The sequence below is a fragment of the Crocodylus siamensis genome, chromosome 8 (assembly GCF_052110815.1).
Source record: "Crocodylus siamensis isolate JL-2025a chromosome 8, ASM5211081v1, whole genome shotgun sequence".
Classification (NCBI taxonomy): domain Eukaryota; kingdom Metazoa; phylum Chordata; order Crocodylia; family Crocodylidae; genus Crocodylus; species Crocodylus siamensis.
In genome coordinates, this window is record NC_143402.1 from 260,806 (window position 1) to 275,660 (window position 14,855).

The 14,855-nt window shown below is 67.5% G+C and overlaps 1 protein-coding gene across 3 annotated transcripts; it reads right to left on the reverse strand.

Annotated features, from left to right (window-relative positions):
- Nucleotides 1-1,450: 1,450 nt before the first annotated feature.
- On the reverse strand, nt 1,451-10,929 carry GJB1 (gap junction protein beta 1). 3 transcript variants are annotated; one of them, XM_090061642.1, is made up of 2 exons: nt 10,797-10,929; nt 1,451-2,662 (listed from the first exon to the last, which is right to left on the reverse strand). In XM_090061642.1, the coding sequence occupies exon 2, from the start codon at nt 2,648-2,650 to the stop codon at nt 1,811-1,813; it is 840 nt and encodes a 279-aa protein (XP_089917768.1). In that variant the 5' UTR covers nt 2,651-2,662; nt 10,797-10,929; the 3' UTR covers nt 1,451-1,810. The 3 variants fall into 3 exon arrangements, with proteins under 3 accessions (XP_089917768.1, XP_089917769.1, XP_089917770.1); XM_090061643.1 differs by lacking the exon at nt 10,797-10,929 and adding an exon at nt 4,932-5,312; XM_090061644.1 differs by lacking the exon at nt 10,797-10,929 and adding an exon at nt 4,027-4,801.
- Nucleotides 10,930-14,855: the final 3,926 nt, after the last annotated feature.

A 14,855-nucleotide genomic window follows, 5' to 3' on the forward strand; every position in this document is an offset into this window, starting at 1 on the left:
TGCTGCACCCTGGCTGCTGGTGCCCGCCCCTGCAAGAGAAACCGGCTCCAGAGGTGCCACAGCCTCGCCACAGTGCAGCCACACTGTCCCTGTTACCCGCCCCAGACCCACCTGCCCCCAGAGCCGCTCCCCCAGCCCCGGCACCTGCCATCCTAGTGCAGGGGAGGCTGTGCCATAGCCATCGCTCCAGCACCCAGTGCAGCCTGTGCTCACGCACAGCAGCTTGGGCTGCGCTGGGGACTCTGGTCTGGACCAGGCTTGGAGGTGGGGCAGGGGGCACCAGGCCTCCTGTGGGGCACCTCTGCAACAGCCAGCCCCATGCTGCTCCTGCTCAGGCTGGCGTGGGGGCAGGCAGGGGCCAGGGGGGAAGGTGCAAGGCCATCTGTGGGGCTGGGCGGGGGGGCTGCAGGGCTAGGGCACACTAGCACCAGCACTGATCCTGGGTGCACCTGGAATGTGTTGTGCCGCCCTCCAGCTGCCCCTTGGCCCACGAGCAGTTGTGCCCGGCCAGCCCAGTGTGTGGCTGGGCCCTGGGTGAGGGTGTTGGGGTGGATGGTGAGCAGGCACATGCATCCCACTGTCCACCCGTCTGGCTTGGCAGTGCAGGAGGCTGCATGCGTGGGAGCCACACTGCTCTGGCCTCCCCACCGCCAACAGCAACGTGGGCACTTGGCCCCATGCTAGTTCTGACCTGACCCTGCTCTAAAAAGCCTGCTGGCTACTGGGTCAGGCAGCATGTGGTGCCCTTGGCAGGCACTGGCTCCTGCTGCTGCGATGCGGGCACTGCCCAGGCTGCTGCCCAGCTGCACTGAGCAGGGCCATGGGGGCCTGGAGGCTGCCCTGCCTCGCTGGCCTGGGCTGAGGGCTCGTGTGGCCCTGGGCACCTGCTCATCCCAGGGCCATGCACCCAGCGCAGGAGATGGGGTGCCTGGCCTGTGCAAGGCCCCTGGCCCCAGGGGACAAGCGGGGGGGCAGCAGCAGGGCACAGGGCAGCGCCCATGCCCCACAGGTGGTCGCAGGGCTGTCACACCCATGACCGCGCTTCCTGCGGCTGTGAACAGGCTGCTCATGCCCACTCTCAGCCCCCAGAGCCTCAGCACTGCGGCCCCCGCGCCGCAGGGAGCAGCCTCCCCCTGCCGCCCCTCACTCCCCATTGTGGGCTCTGGTGCTGGGATGGAGCCTGCAGAGGAGAGGCAGCGCCGGGGGGGATGTGCATGTGCAGCCAGAGGTGACATGGTACGAGATGGGAGCCAACTTACAGAAGCAGCAGCCCTGCCCACCTGTCCTGTGCCCACTGAGCCAGCCATGGGCAATCCCCCTCACGGCCGCATGCTGGCCCAAGCACCCTGCAGCACTGGTGAGGTGCTGGGGGGCACACCAGGACTGGGCCCAGGGACCCTGCACACAGCTCCTGAGCTTTCCCAGACCCATGGAAGACAGGGCAAGGTAGTGCCTGAGAACGCAGCTTTAATGGGAACAGTGCAGACCTGTTCCTCTGTGCACCCAGACCTACCCCCATTCACATCACCCCTCGCCCAAGTGCCCTCAAGGGCTGGGAGCTCCAGGCCTCAGGGTCGTCCTTCCCTAGTGGGTGCTGCTGGCAGGGTGGGGGGAGGGGGAGGGGGAGCAGGGGCTGGGGGGGTGGACATTGCACGTGGATGCAGACTTCCAGGGCCACGGCCGCCTACACCAACCTGTCTGCTGGCCCCAGTGGAGGCATGGCCCCAGGTTAGGCTGGCATGGCCACACATGGGTGCCCGTGGCAATGGGGGTGCAGGTGGCATCATGGTCCCGGGGGCTGGCAGCACCTCTAGCAGGCAGAGCAACGGTCGCCCTTTTCCTGCAGGCCCGGGTTGCGTCGCAGCATGTCCTTGAGGGAGCCGTCCTGCTCCGTGAGCAGCTGGTTAATCTCGTTCTGCTTGTACTCGGACGAGAGCTTGTGGCCATAGAAGGAGCTCTTGGCTGAGGAGGGGTTGCTGCTGTGGTGGGCGCGGCGGGCACAGGCACGCACCACCAGATAGACCAGCTCAGCCAGGTTGAGCACAATGCAGATGGCCGATGCGGTCAGCATGAAGACGGTGAAGACGGTCTTCTCGGTGGGCCGGGAGATGAAACAGTCGACCGTGTTGGGGCAGGGGTAGGCCTCGCACTTGACCAGCCGCACCATCTGGTAGCCAGGATAGAGCATGTAGAAGATGTACATGAAGGCAGCCTCGAAGAGGAGCCGGAAGGCCACACTGCTGACGTAGGTCCACCACAGCGCACCTGAGATGCGCATCTTGTGCTTCTTGACCTCCTCCAGATGCTTGGGGTCACCATGGCCCGTCAGCAGCAGCAGCTTCTTCTCCTGGTGCTGCTGGTAGGCCACGTGCATGGCCACGAGCAGGGCTGGCGTGGTGACCAGGATGAGCTGCAGGGCCCACAGGCGCACATGGGAGATGGGGAAGAAGTGGTCATAGCAGACACTGTTACAGCCCGGCTGCTGCGTGTTGCAGGTGAAGGCCGAGCGCTCGTCACCCCACACGCTCTCGGCTGCCACCACCAGCACCATGATGCGGAAGATGAAGATGACCGAGAGCCAGATGCGCCCAATGGCCGTCGAGTGGCGGTTCACGCCGCTCAGCACCGCATACAAGCCGGCCCAGTTCATCCTTCCTCACGCCTGCAAGAGAGAGTAGCAGCCTGTCACTGCCCGGGCAGCGGGGGCCCAAGAACAGGGACAAAGGGGCACCAGTGGTGAGGGCAGACCCCTGCGGGTGTGCACGGGCCCTTGGCAGACCTGGGGCTGCAATGCTTCAGCCTCCGGGACTGTTTCCAGCACCCGTGCTTGTGAAGAAAACCAAAACCCAAACCCTGCCCACGGCTGCTATGCCAAGCCTATGCCAGCTGCCAGTACCCGCAGCCAGCCTGGGACGGGCAGGAGCCACAGGCTCCTTGTGTGCCCCTGCCTTGTGTGTCCCTGCCCCTCACTCCCCTCAGCAGGCTCCTCGCGCTGGACCTGGGGCTGCCCCATCACTGTCTGTGGCATCAGCTCTCACTGCTGCCTTGTGACCAAGCCGCTCCCCAGCCTCCTCCCCAAAGCCCTTGCCCTACACAGCCTCCAAGCCCCGCAGCTGCACCCAGTGTTTTGGGCACTGTGGCCATGGCCCAGTGGAGCCGAGCGCGTGGGGGGCAGAGCCTGGCAACCCTGAGTGCAGCCCTGGCCGGGACAACCAGTGCTGGTGGGAGTCCTTAGTGGCACAGGGGCTTGGTTCACCCACACACCTGGGACCCAAGGGAGGCTGTGTAGCCTCTCCAGCTGCACCTGCGCCCCACCCCTGCTCCAAGCAGGCTCTTGCTGCGGGACCGGGGCCTGCCAACCGTGGTGGGCTCTCAGCCCTGGCCCCAGGGCAGCTGCTCCCCACACTTGTTGGGACGCTCTGAGGGACTCTCTTACCCTGCCCCAAGCTCTGACCCCCAGCCATGCCCTCACGGGCAGAGTACTCGGGAGCGCTGAGGGCCTCTGACTGGGCCCTGCCTGGGGCTGAGCCAGCAGTGGCCCCAGCGGGGGCCGCGCCTGATCCACCCGGCACCTGGTGGTTTGTGCCCTGCCGTGGGGCCCTTGGGCCATGAGCCACTGGCCTGTCCCTGTGCCTGGGCCTGTCCGTACTGCCTGGGCACGCAGAAGTGGGGGGACTCATGCGTGAGGGCAGCCTCCCTGGCCCTGCCAGCCCCTCCCGGAGCAGCCATGCCCCTGGGCATCTGCCCACCCACGCTCCTGGGCACCATCCCTGTGCTCCTGCTGGACCCTGCCCAAGCCATGATCACCGAAGGCCTCCAGGGCCCCGCCGCTGGAAGCGTGCGACCCAGCCTGCAGCCCCCCACAGAGCCGGCAGCACAGCCAGGGGAACGCTGCTCCCCTCGGCATTGCCAGCCTGTAGCCACGCGCCCAGGGAACCCTCCTCCCCTCCCTGCCAGCAGCCGCGCGCGCCTTGGGCACGGGTCCTGCGGGGCAGGGGCAGCAGGGTCCCTGGCCTGGACAGTTACCTTGCAGTGAGCCGCGCTGCTTCTCGAGCTGCCCAGCGGGGCCCTCTAAAGTCTCATGGCTCCAGGCAGGCGTGAGCCCGGCGCAGCCCCCCGCGCAGCCTGCCCTCGTCTCTGTCTGCACTGCCCTGCTCTGGGAAGTCATATGCTGCTTTATAAACTATTTACATACAATTGGGCCTTTATGGGGCCCTGAACAACACACTTTGCATTCAGACCAAGCGCCCTGACTTCCGCCCACCCCTGCTGAACAAAGTCCCTGTGTCCTGCATTCCCGGCTGTCCACCCCGCGCCCGCTCCCACCTGGCCCGGCACTGCCGCCCCGCTCGCGCCCGCCTCAGCGCCCCACGCCGCTCCGTCCGCGGGGCCCCTGCCCAGCAGCGTCCGGCCGCGAGCTGGGGGAGCCTGGCCCCGAGCAGCCCAGCACAGGCTGCCTCCCACGAGCACTCAGGCCTCTCTTCCTCCCAGCCCGGCGCACGAGAGGTGCTGGGCACCTGGCAGGACATGCCCCGCCACGCGGCCGGTGCCCGCGGGGATCAGGGTCGGGGTCGGGGCTGCCCCAGGACCAGGCCGCCCTGGCCGTGACGCTGCCTGGCGCCAGTGGCTGCACGCTGGGGCCCTCCGGGCCCGGGGCCGGTGGCTGAGCACCGGGAAGCCCACAGCTCCCGGCTGGCCGCTGCCCCGCGGCAGGGACATCAGGTGCCCGCACACCGGCCGTCGGACGTCCCGCTGGCCAGGGAGGACGCCCGGGGCCTGCAGAGACCTCGCAGCCGAGGCAGGAGCCCGCCACGCGCCCAGCCCCGTGCCCGCGGCGCGGGCCTGGCAGGAGGCGCGAGGACAGCCCGGCCCCGGCCCCGGGCACGGACCTCCCGGGCCAGCGGCAGCGCGGAGCCGCCCCGCGCCGGTACCTGCCCGCGGCGCCGCTCCCCGCCTCGGCCCGCCGGCTCGTCGCGGCTGGACCCGGAAGCCCCTTCGCCCCCGCCCGGCCCCGGCCCCCCGGCCCCGGGGAGGAGCCAGCCGGGCAGCGACCCGCGCCGCTCGCGGGGGCGGCGGCACGGACGGGGCGGCGGAGCCGGAGGCTGCCGCGGGGCCGGGCGGGGAGGCTGCGCCCCGGGGGAAAGCCCGCGGCCCGGCCGCTCCGACCCGCCGCGGCGTCGGGGGAGAGCCCCCCCCACGCCCCCCGGGCCCCTTGCCGGCCTGCGGGGCGTCCGGCGGCTGCGACCTGGCCAGAGCCCCTGAGCCCGGCACGCCCCGCTCCGGCCACGGGCAGCGGGGCGAGAGCCTCCAGCCAGGAGCTCCCGCACAAGCACTGGCTCAGCCCAGTCAAAGTCCCAGCCGGGGGCAGCCAACACCCAGGGCCTCTGCAGACGGCTTTCAGACACCTGATGTGTAGCAGAAAGGGGAGGGCAGCAGCAACCAGCAGTCTGGACACTTGAGAAATACCCAGAGTGGAGCAGAGGCATCCCCACACCTGGATCATCCTGAACCAGTGGCTATCCAAACTCCTCTTCCACCCCTCCAGTGGCGAAGGGGCCACAGCTTCCCTGGCGTCTATGCCAGTGCCTCACTGCTCCACCAGTGGCCATCCAGGTGAGCTTCTTCAGTCTAAACTTACTTCACTGCAACTTCAAGCTGTTGGTCCACATCCTCCTCTCCGCAGCGTGTCAAGTCTTTGAAGATTTCTGTCATCCTTACCCAGCTCCTCAGCTCCGGTTTGCAGCAGTGCCGGGGGTGCATCATGCTTCTTCTCCAGCCTCTCCCTGTTCTCAGCCGTGGCACTCTTCTCTCGGGCGTCCCCAAGCAACCGGGACATGGGGTCTCCTGCTGCTCCCTACAGTGCACCCAGGCACTGCTGCTCCTAGCTCAGGGAGCCAGCAGCCGCACGCACCAGGAGTGGCAGAGCAGCCCATGTAGCACATACAGACTGGGGAGGGGGCAGACAGGACAGAGCGCAGAAAGCAGAGCAGCAGATCAGGTGAAAGAAAGGCACTGGAGGGACTGGTGCGGGGCTAATCTGTGGCCGGCCTGCCAGGATGTTAGCCCCCATTGTCCTATCCTAGAGCTTCCCTGACCAGCACTTACCCAACCCACTCTTAAAAATCTCTTGGAGACGTTGCCATGTCCTGAGGTATCTGCTCCACTGCGGCTGCTCTGACAGCGAGTCTATTTTGGTCTTTTTTTTTTTTTTTTGCAAAAATATTTAATTGTGTGTGTGTGTGTGTGTGTGTGTGTGTGTGTAAACTTTACCTCCAACCTGCTCATAAACAGACACTCAGACCCCACAGTCGAGGACTGTATTAAAATGGGACTAAGTGAAATGTACTGGTACTACAGGAAGACAGAAGAGGACCATGGGAAAGAAATGGCAGAGCTCATCTGGTGGAGAGGAGTCTGGCACAGACTGTTTCACGGGGGGGGCAGACCCTCTGATGAAGGCAGTGGGTGGAAACACAGCTATGGAGATGGGTGCACAGGTGCATGGGTGCAAGGTGCAAACTGTGTAACCGGTTTTTAATGGTTTAACTGTCAAAGTGTGCTTTGATCTGCCAAGTGAACCATAGGGGCCACTTGGCAGAATTTGTCTGCCTAATCTGAACATACGTTGCTGCACCTTCAAGTCACGGCCATGCTTCCTGCTCTCTGTGGCAAGGGGGAACAGGTTGTCTCTCGTTCAGGGCAGCCCCTCAGGTGCATGAAGACTGCTGTCATGTCCCCGCTTAAAGCGCCTTTTCCACAGCATGAACCTGCCTGTGTCTCAGCCTGTCCTCCTGTGACAGCCTGTATTTGTGTTTTGATTTCTCCCCCCAGGCTGCAGCACCTTGCACTTGTCACCACTGATCTTCGTCCTTTGGGCTCCAGAACAGCTTTCCTATCTGTTGAGAGCCATCTCAATTCACCTCCAGTGTGTTCACAGGCCTTCCAGGTGTTGCCTGCAGCTTTGCTCAGGAAGCTCGTTCTTTTCCAGCATCCAAATCATTAGCAAAGCACCAGGCCTAGGACACGGCTCTGTGAGGCTCTGCCTGAAACCAGCCATCCTGACAGGGACCCCTGATAATTGCCCTTTGCTTGCACCTATTGAGCCAGTTGTCCATCCACATTGTAGTAGTTCTGTCCAGCCCACATTTCTCCAACTTTGTGAGACGGTCGTGCAGAACTTGTCAAAAGTCCAGATACGTGATATCCACCGTGTTCCCTTCATTCACACAGTTGGCTACTTGGTCAAAGATGGCGCTGGGATGTCCTTGGTGCGATTTGTTCTTACCAAATCCCTGCTGGCTGCTCCTGATCAGCCTTTCCTCTGCCAGCTGCTTGCAGACAGGCGTCCTTAGGATGTATGCCAGTAACGTCCTGAATCTGGAAACCCACAGGAGAAAGTGGGTGCAGGGCAGCAGTCCCAGCCCCAAATCTGGGCCAGGGCTCAGGGGATGGAGAGCGAGCGCCTGGGGGGCAGGGCCACGCCTCAAAGAGATGGGGCAGCAGCACTCAGGCAGGATTTGGGTGACCAGGGAGCAGCAGTCTCCTGGGGCTGGGGCTGGGGCTGGGCCAGCTCCGGGCAGAACAGTGCTAAAGGCCAGAGCATGGTGGGCAGCCCAACAGTGGGGCACACAGTGCCCTGCTGCAAAGCAGTGAGCTCGAGCTGCTCCCTCCCACGCAGGGGGTCCCCTGGGCAAGTGGGCAGTGCTGCCAGCGTCGCCAAGTGCCATGCTGTGGGGAATCTCAGCCAGCTCAGGCCTGTGTCCAAGGTCATATCTGCGGCACCCCATGGTCCAGATGCTGCTTGACGAGCCAGGGGCTTCCAGGCTCCTTCCAGAGTTGAGGGCAGTGCCCAAACCAGTGAGCAACCAGTGGCTGCGGTGCCCTGGCACAGAGGCATTCCTGTCTCGGGTGCGGTGCAGTGCTGGGTGTGCTCGTGCACTGATGAATAAACCAGGCCAAGAGTCTCCCTAAAGATCAATATCCATGGTCGCCTTATCGCTCCGGAGGCAGGGTGCGGGCCGGGCGTCAGCCGCAGGGGGTGCCAAGCCAAATCAGGTGTCAACAGCGGGGTGCAGGGCTTGGGCCCCACCTCATTCTGGTGGAGCCGACACCAGTTTTAGCCTCGCTGCAGGCTGAGTTTGCGCCCAACTCACGTTGCAACAACTGTGCTGGTGGGGACACGGGCAGCCAGGGGCCAGGGCATTCACAGCATCCCCATGGGCTTGGCCTGGGTCACCCGTGCTGTCTGGAAACCCCCTCTGGCAGGCCAGGGCCTTGCTGCCGATCTGCAGAAGCAGGTAGTCAGCACTGGGACTGAGTCGCTGGCTGGTGAGCCCCATCTTCCTGGGCCTGCCCTGAGGCTGCCAAGGGTGCGGGGGTCCACAGGCTGTCGTAAAGTGGGGCTGGCAGGAAGCTCCAGAGGTCACATCCAGCCAAACTCCTGCCCAAGGCAGGATCATCCCTGCCCAAAGCACCCCAGACAAATCCACGGTCTTTGTAACACTGCCCTCAACCTGGACACAGCACGTCTTGACATCACCTGAGCCTGCCACAGGGAAGCAGGGGGGCCACAGCAGCCAACATCCCGCTGCTGTAAACGACTGTTAGTATGTGCTCTGGAAATCAGAGGCAGGGCTGAAGGTATGTCTAGTCCAACTCCTGCCTGAGGCAGGATCAGCCCTGTCCAAACCACCCCACCCAAATCCGTAATCTAGGAGTGCTACCAGCCACCCTGACACAGCGCCGTTCATAGCCCCCAGCCAGCTTCTGTAAAAGGTGGTTAATATACACCTCAGCGATCCCAGAGGGAGGCTGTGCTCGTTACAGGAGGAGGCAACCCCCCACCAAGCCCATGGCAATCCGACCGGGGGGAATCCTTCCTGACCCCAATTCTGGTGGTTGTCTGACCCTGAGCAGAGGAGCAAGACCCTCTGCCCAGGTGTCTCCAACATTAAGTCCCAGCAGGAACGTGAGTCCAGCACAGCCAAAATCCTCGGTCCCCACATACGCACAGGAGAGTCCTGGTGTGGCAGGAACAGCAGGTTTGACCAAAGATGAGCCCACGCGCCCAGAGCAGCTGCTGACCACCTCGGCCACCCCGGAGCCCTCGCAGGCACCTGCGGCCACAGCACAGCCCCCCCATACGCATGTGGAGGGCAGCCCAGCTGTGGGGCACAACCCAGCTCTGCAGTCCCCAGGCAGCCACAGGTCTGGTGCTGAGTCCTGCCCCTGCCTCCCGTCTTGGGGTGACCGCAGTGATGGCTACAGCCTCACAGGCCACTGCGGGGGGCAAGGAGCGGCTGCCCACAGAGCCCTGGTGACACTAGCCAGGCCCCTGGGGTGCCGCTCCCTGGGCTCCCCGCCGCCGGGATGCCTGGCACCAGGCAGCCGTAATGCTGGCGCCACGGGGCAGAGCTCAGCACAGCCGGGCAGGAGAGAGCAGGGCAGCTAACCTGCTCTGAGGTGGCCACAGCTTCCTGCTGCCCCCATGACGGGCGCTGTTGCAATGGGGCTGCCCTCAGGCTGCTTGGCAGAGCTCATGGGCAAAGCTGAGCATCCCACGCCTGCCTAATTAGGCTGCCCCTGGGTGGCAGGAGCATCTGGGGAGCTCCCAGCATGTGGGGTAGGGAGCTCCCCTCTTGCAAGAGGGGCTGTGGCACATGCCTGGCCCCCGCTCACCTCTACCTGCTGCCTACAAGCCCAAGCCCTGGCTGGCAGCAGTGATGTTGCCCCCGCCTGCCGCAGCTCAGCTCCATGCTGTGGCCGTGGATGTGACCTGGCCTGCTGGCACAGCTGCTTCGTCCTTGATTTCCCCACACCTGCAAGAGGCACCGGGGAGGGCTTGTACCCTGGCCAGGAGGCAGGAAGATCCCAGGTGCTTGTGCAAGGTGGGGCAGCAGCTCTGCCAACCTCGGGTGCTCACAAGGAGCTGGAACAAAGAGCCCGATGGGCACTGGAGCGAGACGCTCCCTCCGAGCAGCCCCTTGCCTGTGCCCGCGGCCCCCGGCCTGCAGCTGGTTCCGCCATCTCCCCAGGACACTGCCCCAAGCCAGCCCGGGGACTGCTCCTCAGTGCCACAGATGCCCCTGCCATGATGTTTTCCCGGGGTCCTCCATGGGCGGGGCGCTCCCATGCCAGGGCTGCAGGCTCTGGGCAGACTGGGACCTGGGCCCTGGCCGGGGCCGGCCACAGGCCTGGGCTGCGATGCCTCTTGAGCCCGTTGGACGGACCTGGGAGCAGCCTCGTGCAGGGGCTCAGACCAGAGGCCACAGGCGCTTTGGAGCCAGTGAGGAGGAGGGGGCAAAGGTCGCTGTGGGCCTTGATGGGGAAGCAGGCAGCTGCGCTGCAGCCAGGCACATATCGTCCTCCTGCGATCGATACCGCAGCGCTGGCGGGGGCCGCAGGGGCCGGGGCCCGGGACTCGCCCACGGGAGAGACGAAACCAGTTATGCAGCTGACCCAGACCCCGAACCCAGGCTGCGCCTAGGCCCAGACCGGGAGTGCAGGGCACAGGCGGTCACACTACCCTTAAGTCCACCCGCAGCTCCAACAGGCGTCTACTATGGCCTGGCACCTCTGCCAGCACGGGCCTGGCGCTCGGCACCAGCCCCCAGAGCACCTCCCCTCCTAGTTCCCCTCGGGCCTGGGGCAGGGGCTGGGGGGCAGGGGGCTCTCCCTCCCCCGGGGGGACAGGGGCACTTCCTCTAGGTGGGGGCTAGGGGGTAGTGCATGGAGCATGCACCCGGGCAGGGGCATGTGGCTGGGGGAGGCGGCCAGCCGTGGTGGAGCCCACTCACCTCTGCAAGTGGGGCTGGCAGGCGCTGAGCTGCTGTCTCCCGGGGAGGGCTGGCTCCTGCGGGCTCGGACTTTATACCTCCCTGCTCCCCGCCCGGCCCCTCCCGCCCGCGAGGCAGGCGCTGGCTCTGTCCAGGGCTTGCTCACGTCCAAGTAAACACTGTCAGGTGTGTCCATCCTGTGCCAGCCCCACTGTCCCCTATGCACCTGGGCTGGCCACACCTCCGGGGCTGCCCAGACACGCCAGGCCAGGCCACCCAGGGCAGCGGTTGATGCCAGGCAGGGCCAGGACCCCCAGCGGCCCCGCCCCAGAGCCACTGCGAGAGGAGAGCAGAGCCAGCCCAGTGCTGTGAGCTTCCCCACAGCAGTGCTCTGAGCTGTGTCTACCTGCAGGGCCAGCCCGGGACCAGCGTGAAGGGAACTGCCGCTCGGGCACCGGCTGTAAAGCATTAACCGGCCCGGCCCGGCCCGGGGCCCGCGGAGCCGAGGCAGAGGCTGTGCGGGCGGCCGCTCGGTCGCGGGCCGGGGCCGGCGCCGCCTCTGGGCGAGCCCCGCTGCGGGGGAAGCGCAGCCGCCCCCGAGGGCCGCTCCCGGGCCGGCCCGGGGGCTCCGTCGCATCCCGCGGGTGCAGGCGGGCGGGGCGGGCGGGGCCGATAAGCGCGGCTGAGTCAGCAGGAAGCGGCGGCACCAGCGCCCCGGTGCCCTCTGGCCCCCGGCAGCCGCCTGCGCCCGCCAGCACCTTCCCGGTGCCGCGCGGGCGTCCGCCCCGTCCAGCCGCCAGGCCGCGGCTCCCTCGGCCATGGCGGGGCCGGAGCCCTCCCGCAGCTCGCCGGGGCCGGGCTCGCCTCATACCCCCGGCCCGGCAGCAGCAGCTGGTCGTGCCCGGTGTCGGCCGCTGCGGGTCCGGGGGCTTCGCGCCAGCCCAGCTCCCCGCCGGGGCCGAGCCCCGTCTTTCCCCGCACGAGCCCCGGGGCCGCCGGCTGCAGCGCGGAAGCAGCAAGGACCGGGCGCGGGCGGCCCTGCGGGCACCAGGGCTGCGGGGCCGGGCGGGATCGGGGGCGCGTTAGGGGGCCGCCGGGTACGCGGGGGCGCGGCGGGGGCGATGTCCCGCGGCTCGGAGCGGCAGCACCCACAGGAGCCCCCGGCCCAGCCCGACCCGGCCCTAGCCCGTGCCGGCAGCGGGCAGAGGCTCCGCCGCGCGTCTGGCCGGGGGCGCGGAGCTGCGGACGCCAGGGCGGGCCGTGCCCCGCGCACCCACGTGCCACGGAGCCGCCGCCCTCCCCGCGGCCCGGACAGCCCCACGCGCCCGGCGCTGCCCGCGGCCGCCTGCGCCCCGCGACTGACGGGACGGACGGTCCCCGGGGCCCCGGCCCGGCTGGCGCGCGGGAGCGGCCGTGCGGGGCCGGTCCCGGGGGCGCCCGCAGCCCGCGAGCAGCTGCCCCGCCCCGCTCTGGCGGCCGGCGGCGGCTGGGACCGCGCGGGACGCGGGACGGTCGGAGCCGCCGAGCTGCCCGGCCTGGCGGTTTCCATGGCAACCGGATCCCGACAGGGCTGACGTCACCTCCCGGCGCCGCTCTCCCGCAGGCCGGCCCGAGAGGCGCGACCAGACCGCGCATCCCGCAGGGGGCGCTGCGCGACTGAGGGGCTGCTCTGGGCTCCCGGCCCCGCCCCCGCGCCCGCTGTCGCCACCGCGCCGGGGCGGCCTGGCCCGTCGACTCCGGGCCGAGACCCGCCGGCCGCGCAGCCGGGCCCCGCGGAAGCCGGAGCCGCGGACGAGGCAGCAGAGCGGCCCCCGGGCCCCTGCCCGCACCCGCTGCGGGGCCCAGCACGGTCCCAGCGGCAGCCTGGTCCGCAGCGCCAGCTGCACAGTCATGTCCGGGGGGAGAGGGAGGCGGGCAGCATCACCCCCGGCCAAGGCCCGGGGGCAGCACAGCAGCGGGGCACAGCCCCCCCGGGACCGGGCATCCCTGGCAGAGCCCCAGCCTGGGAGCACGGCCGAGGGCGCCCCTCCCTCCGCCTGCCGCACGCACCCCGGCCCGGCAGGGCCTCAGCCAGGCTGCAGCACCGGCCCCCAGGGGGCGCCAGCTCAGGCGGCCCCCGGGTACGGCCAGCAGCCGGGCCACCGCTGCGTCCCGGCTGCCCCGTGGCTGCCTGGGGGCGCCTGGCAAGCCCTAGGCGTGGGCAAAGCAGGGGCTCATGCCCCCCCAACACACGTTTCACCCAGGCCTGGCTCCAGCTCATCGGGCCTGCGCGCTGGAGGCGATTCAGGCCCCATGCCTGGTTTCCATGGAAACCCCATTTGCAATTACATTAAAAAGAAATGAAACCAGCAGCTTTTCTGGTTGGCAAGGAAGGAGAGATGGGTGGGGGTGGGGTGAGGTGGGGGTGGGGGCCTGGGCCTGCACAGGGAGGCAGTGGGGCACTGGGGTCAGGGTCACAGGGGTGCACGTCCCAGCCTGGGGTGCCTGTTACTGGGGTGGGTCTGGTCCCAGGGGGGCTGCAGAGGCCTGGCTTGGTGCTGCCAGTGGCACAGGCCCTGCACCACGGTGCAGCTCTGGGCCCGGGGCACTGCCCCTCTGACAGCACCACAGGGGCCGGTGCCCTGCCAGGGAGGGGGGGGGCACAGTTGCCAGGCTCTTTGGGCAGCACCAACTTGCGCATGTGGGACCTGAGGAAGCAACAGACTGGCTGGCACAGGCAGGGCACTGCTGGGTGGGAGCTCGCAGCTGGGAAGCCCTGCTTATGGAATAGGTGCCCTCAGCTGCCCCGGTGCTGCATCTAGTGAGACACCCACTGCACGGCCCCTGGCTGGGCGTTCCCACGGGTGGGCGCTTGCTTGGGGGTCACAGCCCCCGAGGACTCAGGAGCACAGCCCTTTCCCCCAGACCCAGGCATCCTCCCCTGCCCCAATGCCAGGCATCTCACAGGAGACCACACATAAAAATATCAGTTTTATTGGAGCAGGTTACTCGCTGGGGTGACGGGTACAAATACATTCTGCCATCTGCACCGCCCAGTCCCGGCCCTGGGGCGGGGGAGCAACACCCCCCAGCCTTACCCTGGCTTGGGGCTCGCCTACCCCAGCTGGGGGCAGGTGCTGGGCATGTGGCCGCCCTGCGGTGGAGGGGAGCAGCCTTGCTGGCCATGGACTGGGGCTCAGGATCAGGCCCCTCCTGCCCCTGCCGGCCGCCAGTGCGGTGACCCTGTGATACCGCTGTGGAGACCCCGGAAGCCCGATCCCGTGCCAGAGGAGGCCGTGCAGCACGACTGCCCCTGACCACACAGCCCTGTAGCACTGCTCCAGGGCCTCAGGCTGCACCCCTGCCCTGGGCTCCCCACCCCCACTGCCCCCGAGCCACAGCCCTCCCCACCTCAGCCAGCGCCAGCCCCCACCCCGCAGTGCCCCTCACTCCCGAGCTGCAGCCCCTGCGCCCCGCAGCCCTGCCCACCCTTTCCTGCCATGCTGCAGGCTAGCTCCACCCACTGGGACTGGGCTCTGGCCAGAGGACCCCAAGCACAGGGCCTGCTCGCCAAGGGCAGAGGCCCAGAAGGGACCAGCCGAGACCAACCTGGACACGCTGCCTCCCCCTGGCCCCTCGCATGCTGCCCTGGCACTGCTCCAAAGTGGGCTGCCTTGGGCCCCCGGGTTTGCTCACGGGTTCGCCCCTGAGGTGGCTGGCTGCAAGACCCCAGGGAGGCGGGGGGCGTGGAGGGCACAGGGCAGAGCAGGCAGGGGGGCATGGACCTGGGCAGCAGGGAGCAGGGCTGGGGCCTGAGGGTGGCACGGGAGGGCTCAGCTGAGCAGTGTCAGTGCAGCAGGGGCGGCACTCACTGGAAGGGCAAGGAGCAAAGGTAGGACCAGCGAGCACGTGGCCCTGGGGAGTGGGGGCAGGAAGGCAGTTGGGCAGGGCAGGGCGGGGGCAGTCACGGATGGGCTGTATGGCACGTAGTGCCCAGCTGGTGTACGCGGCATGAGAGAAGAGGGAGAATATAAAAAATACAAAAGGTCAGGCAGGGCCTGGGGGCACGTGCTGCCGGGCTCGGGGATGCCGGGGCCACAC

Excerpts from the sequence above, each read along its gene's own strand:
- GJB1 (XM_090061642.1), bottom strand. The coding sequence starts at position 2,650 with ATGAACTGGGCCGGCTTGTATGCGGTGCTGAGCGGCGTGAACCGCCAC.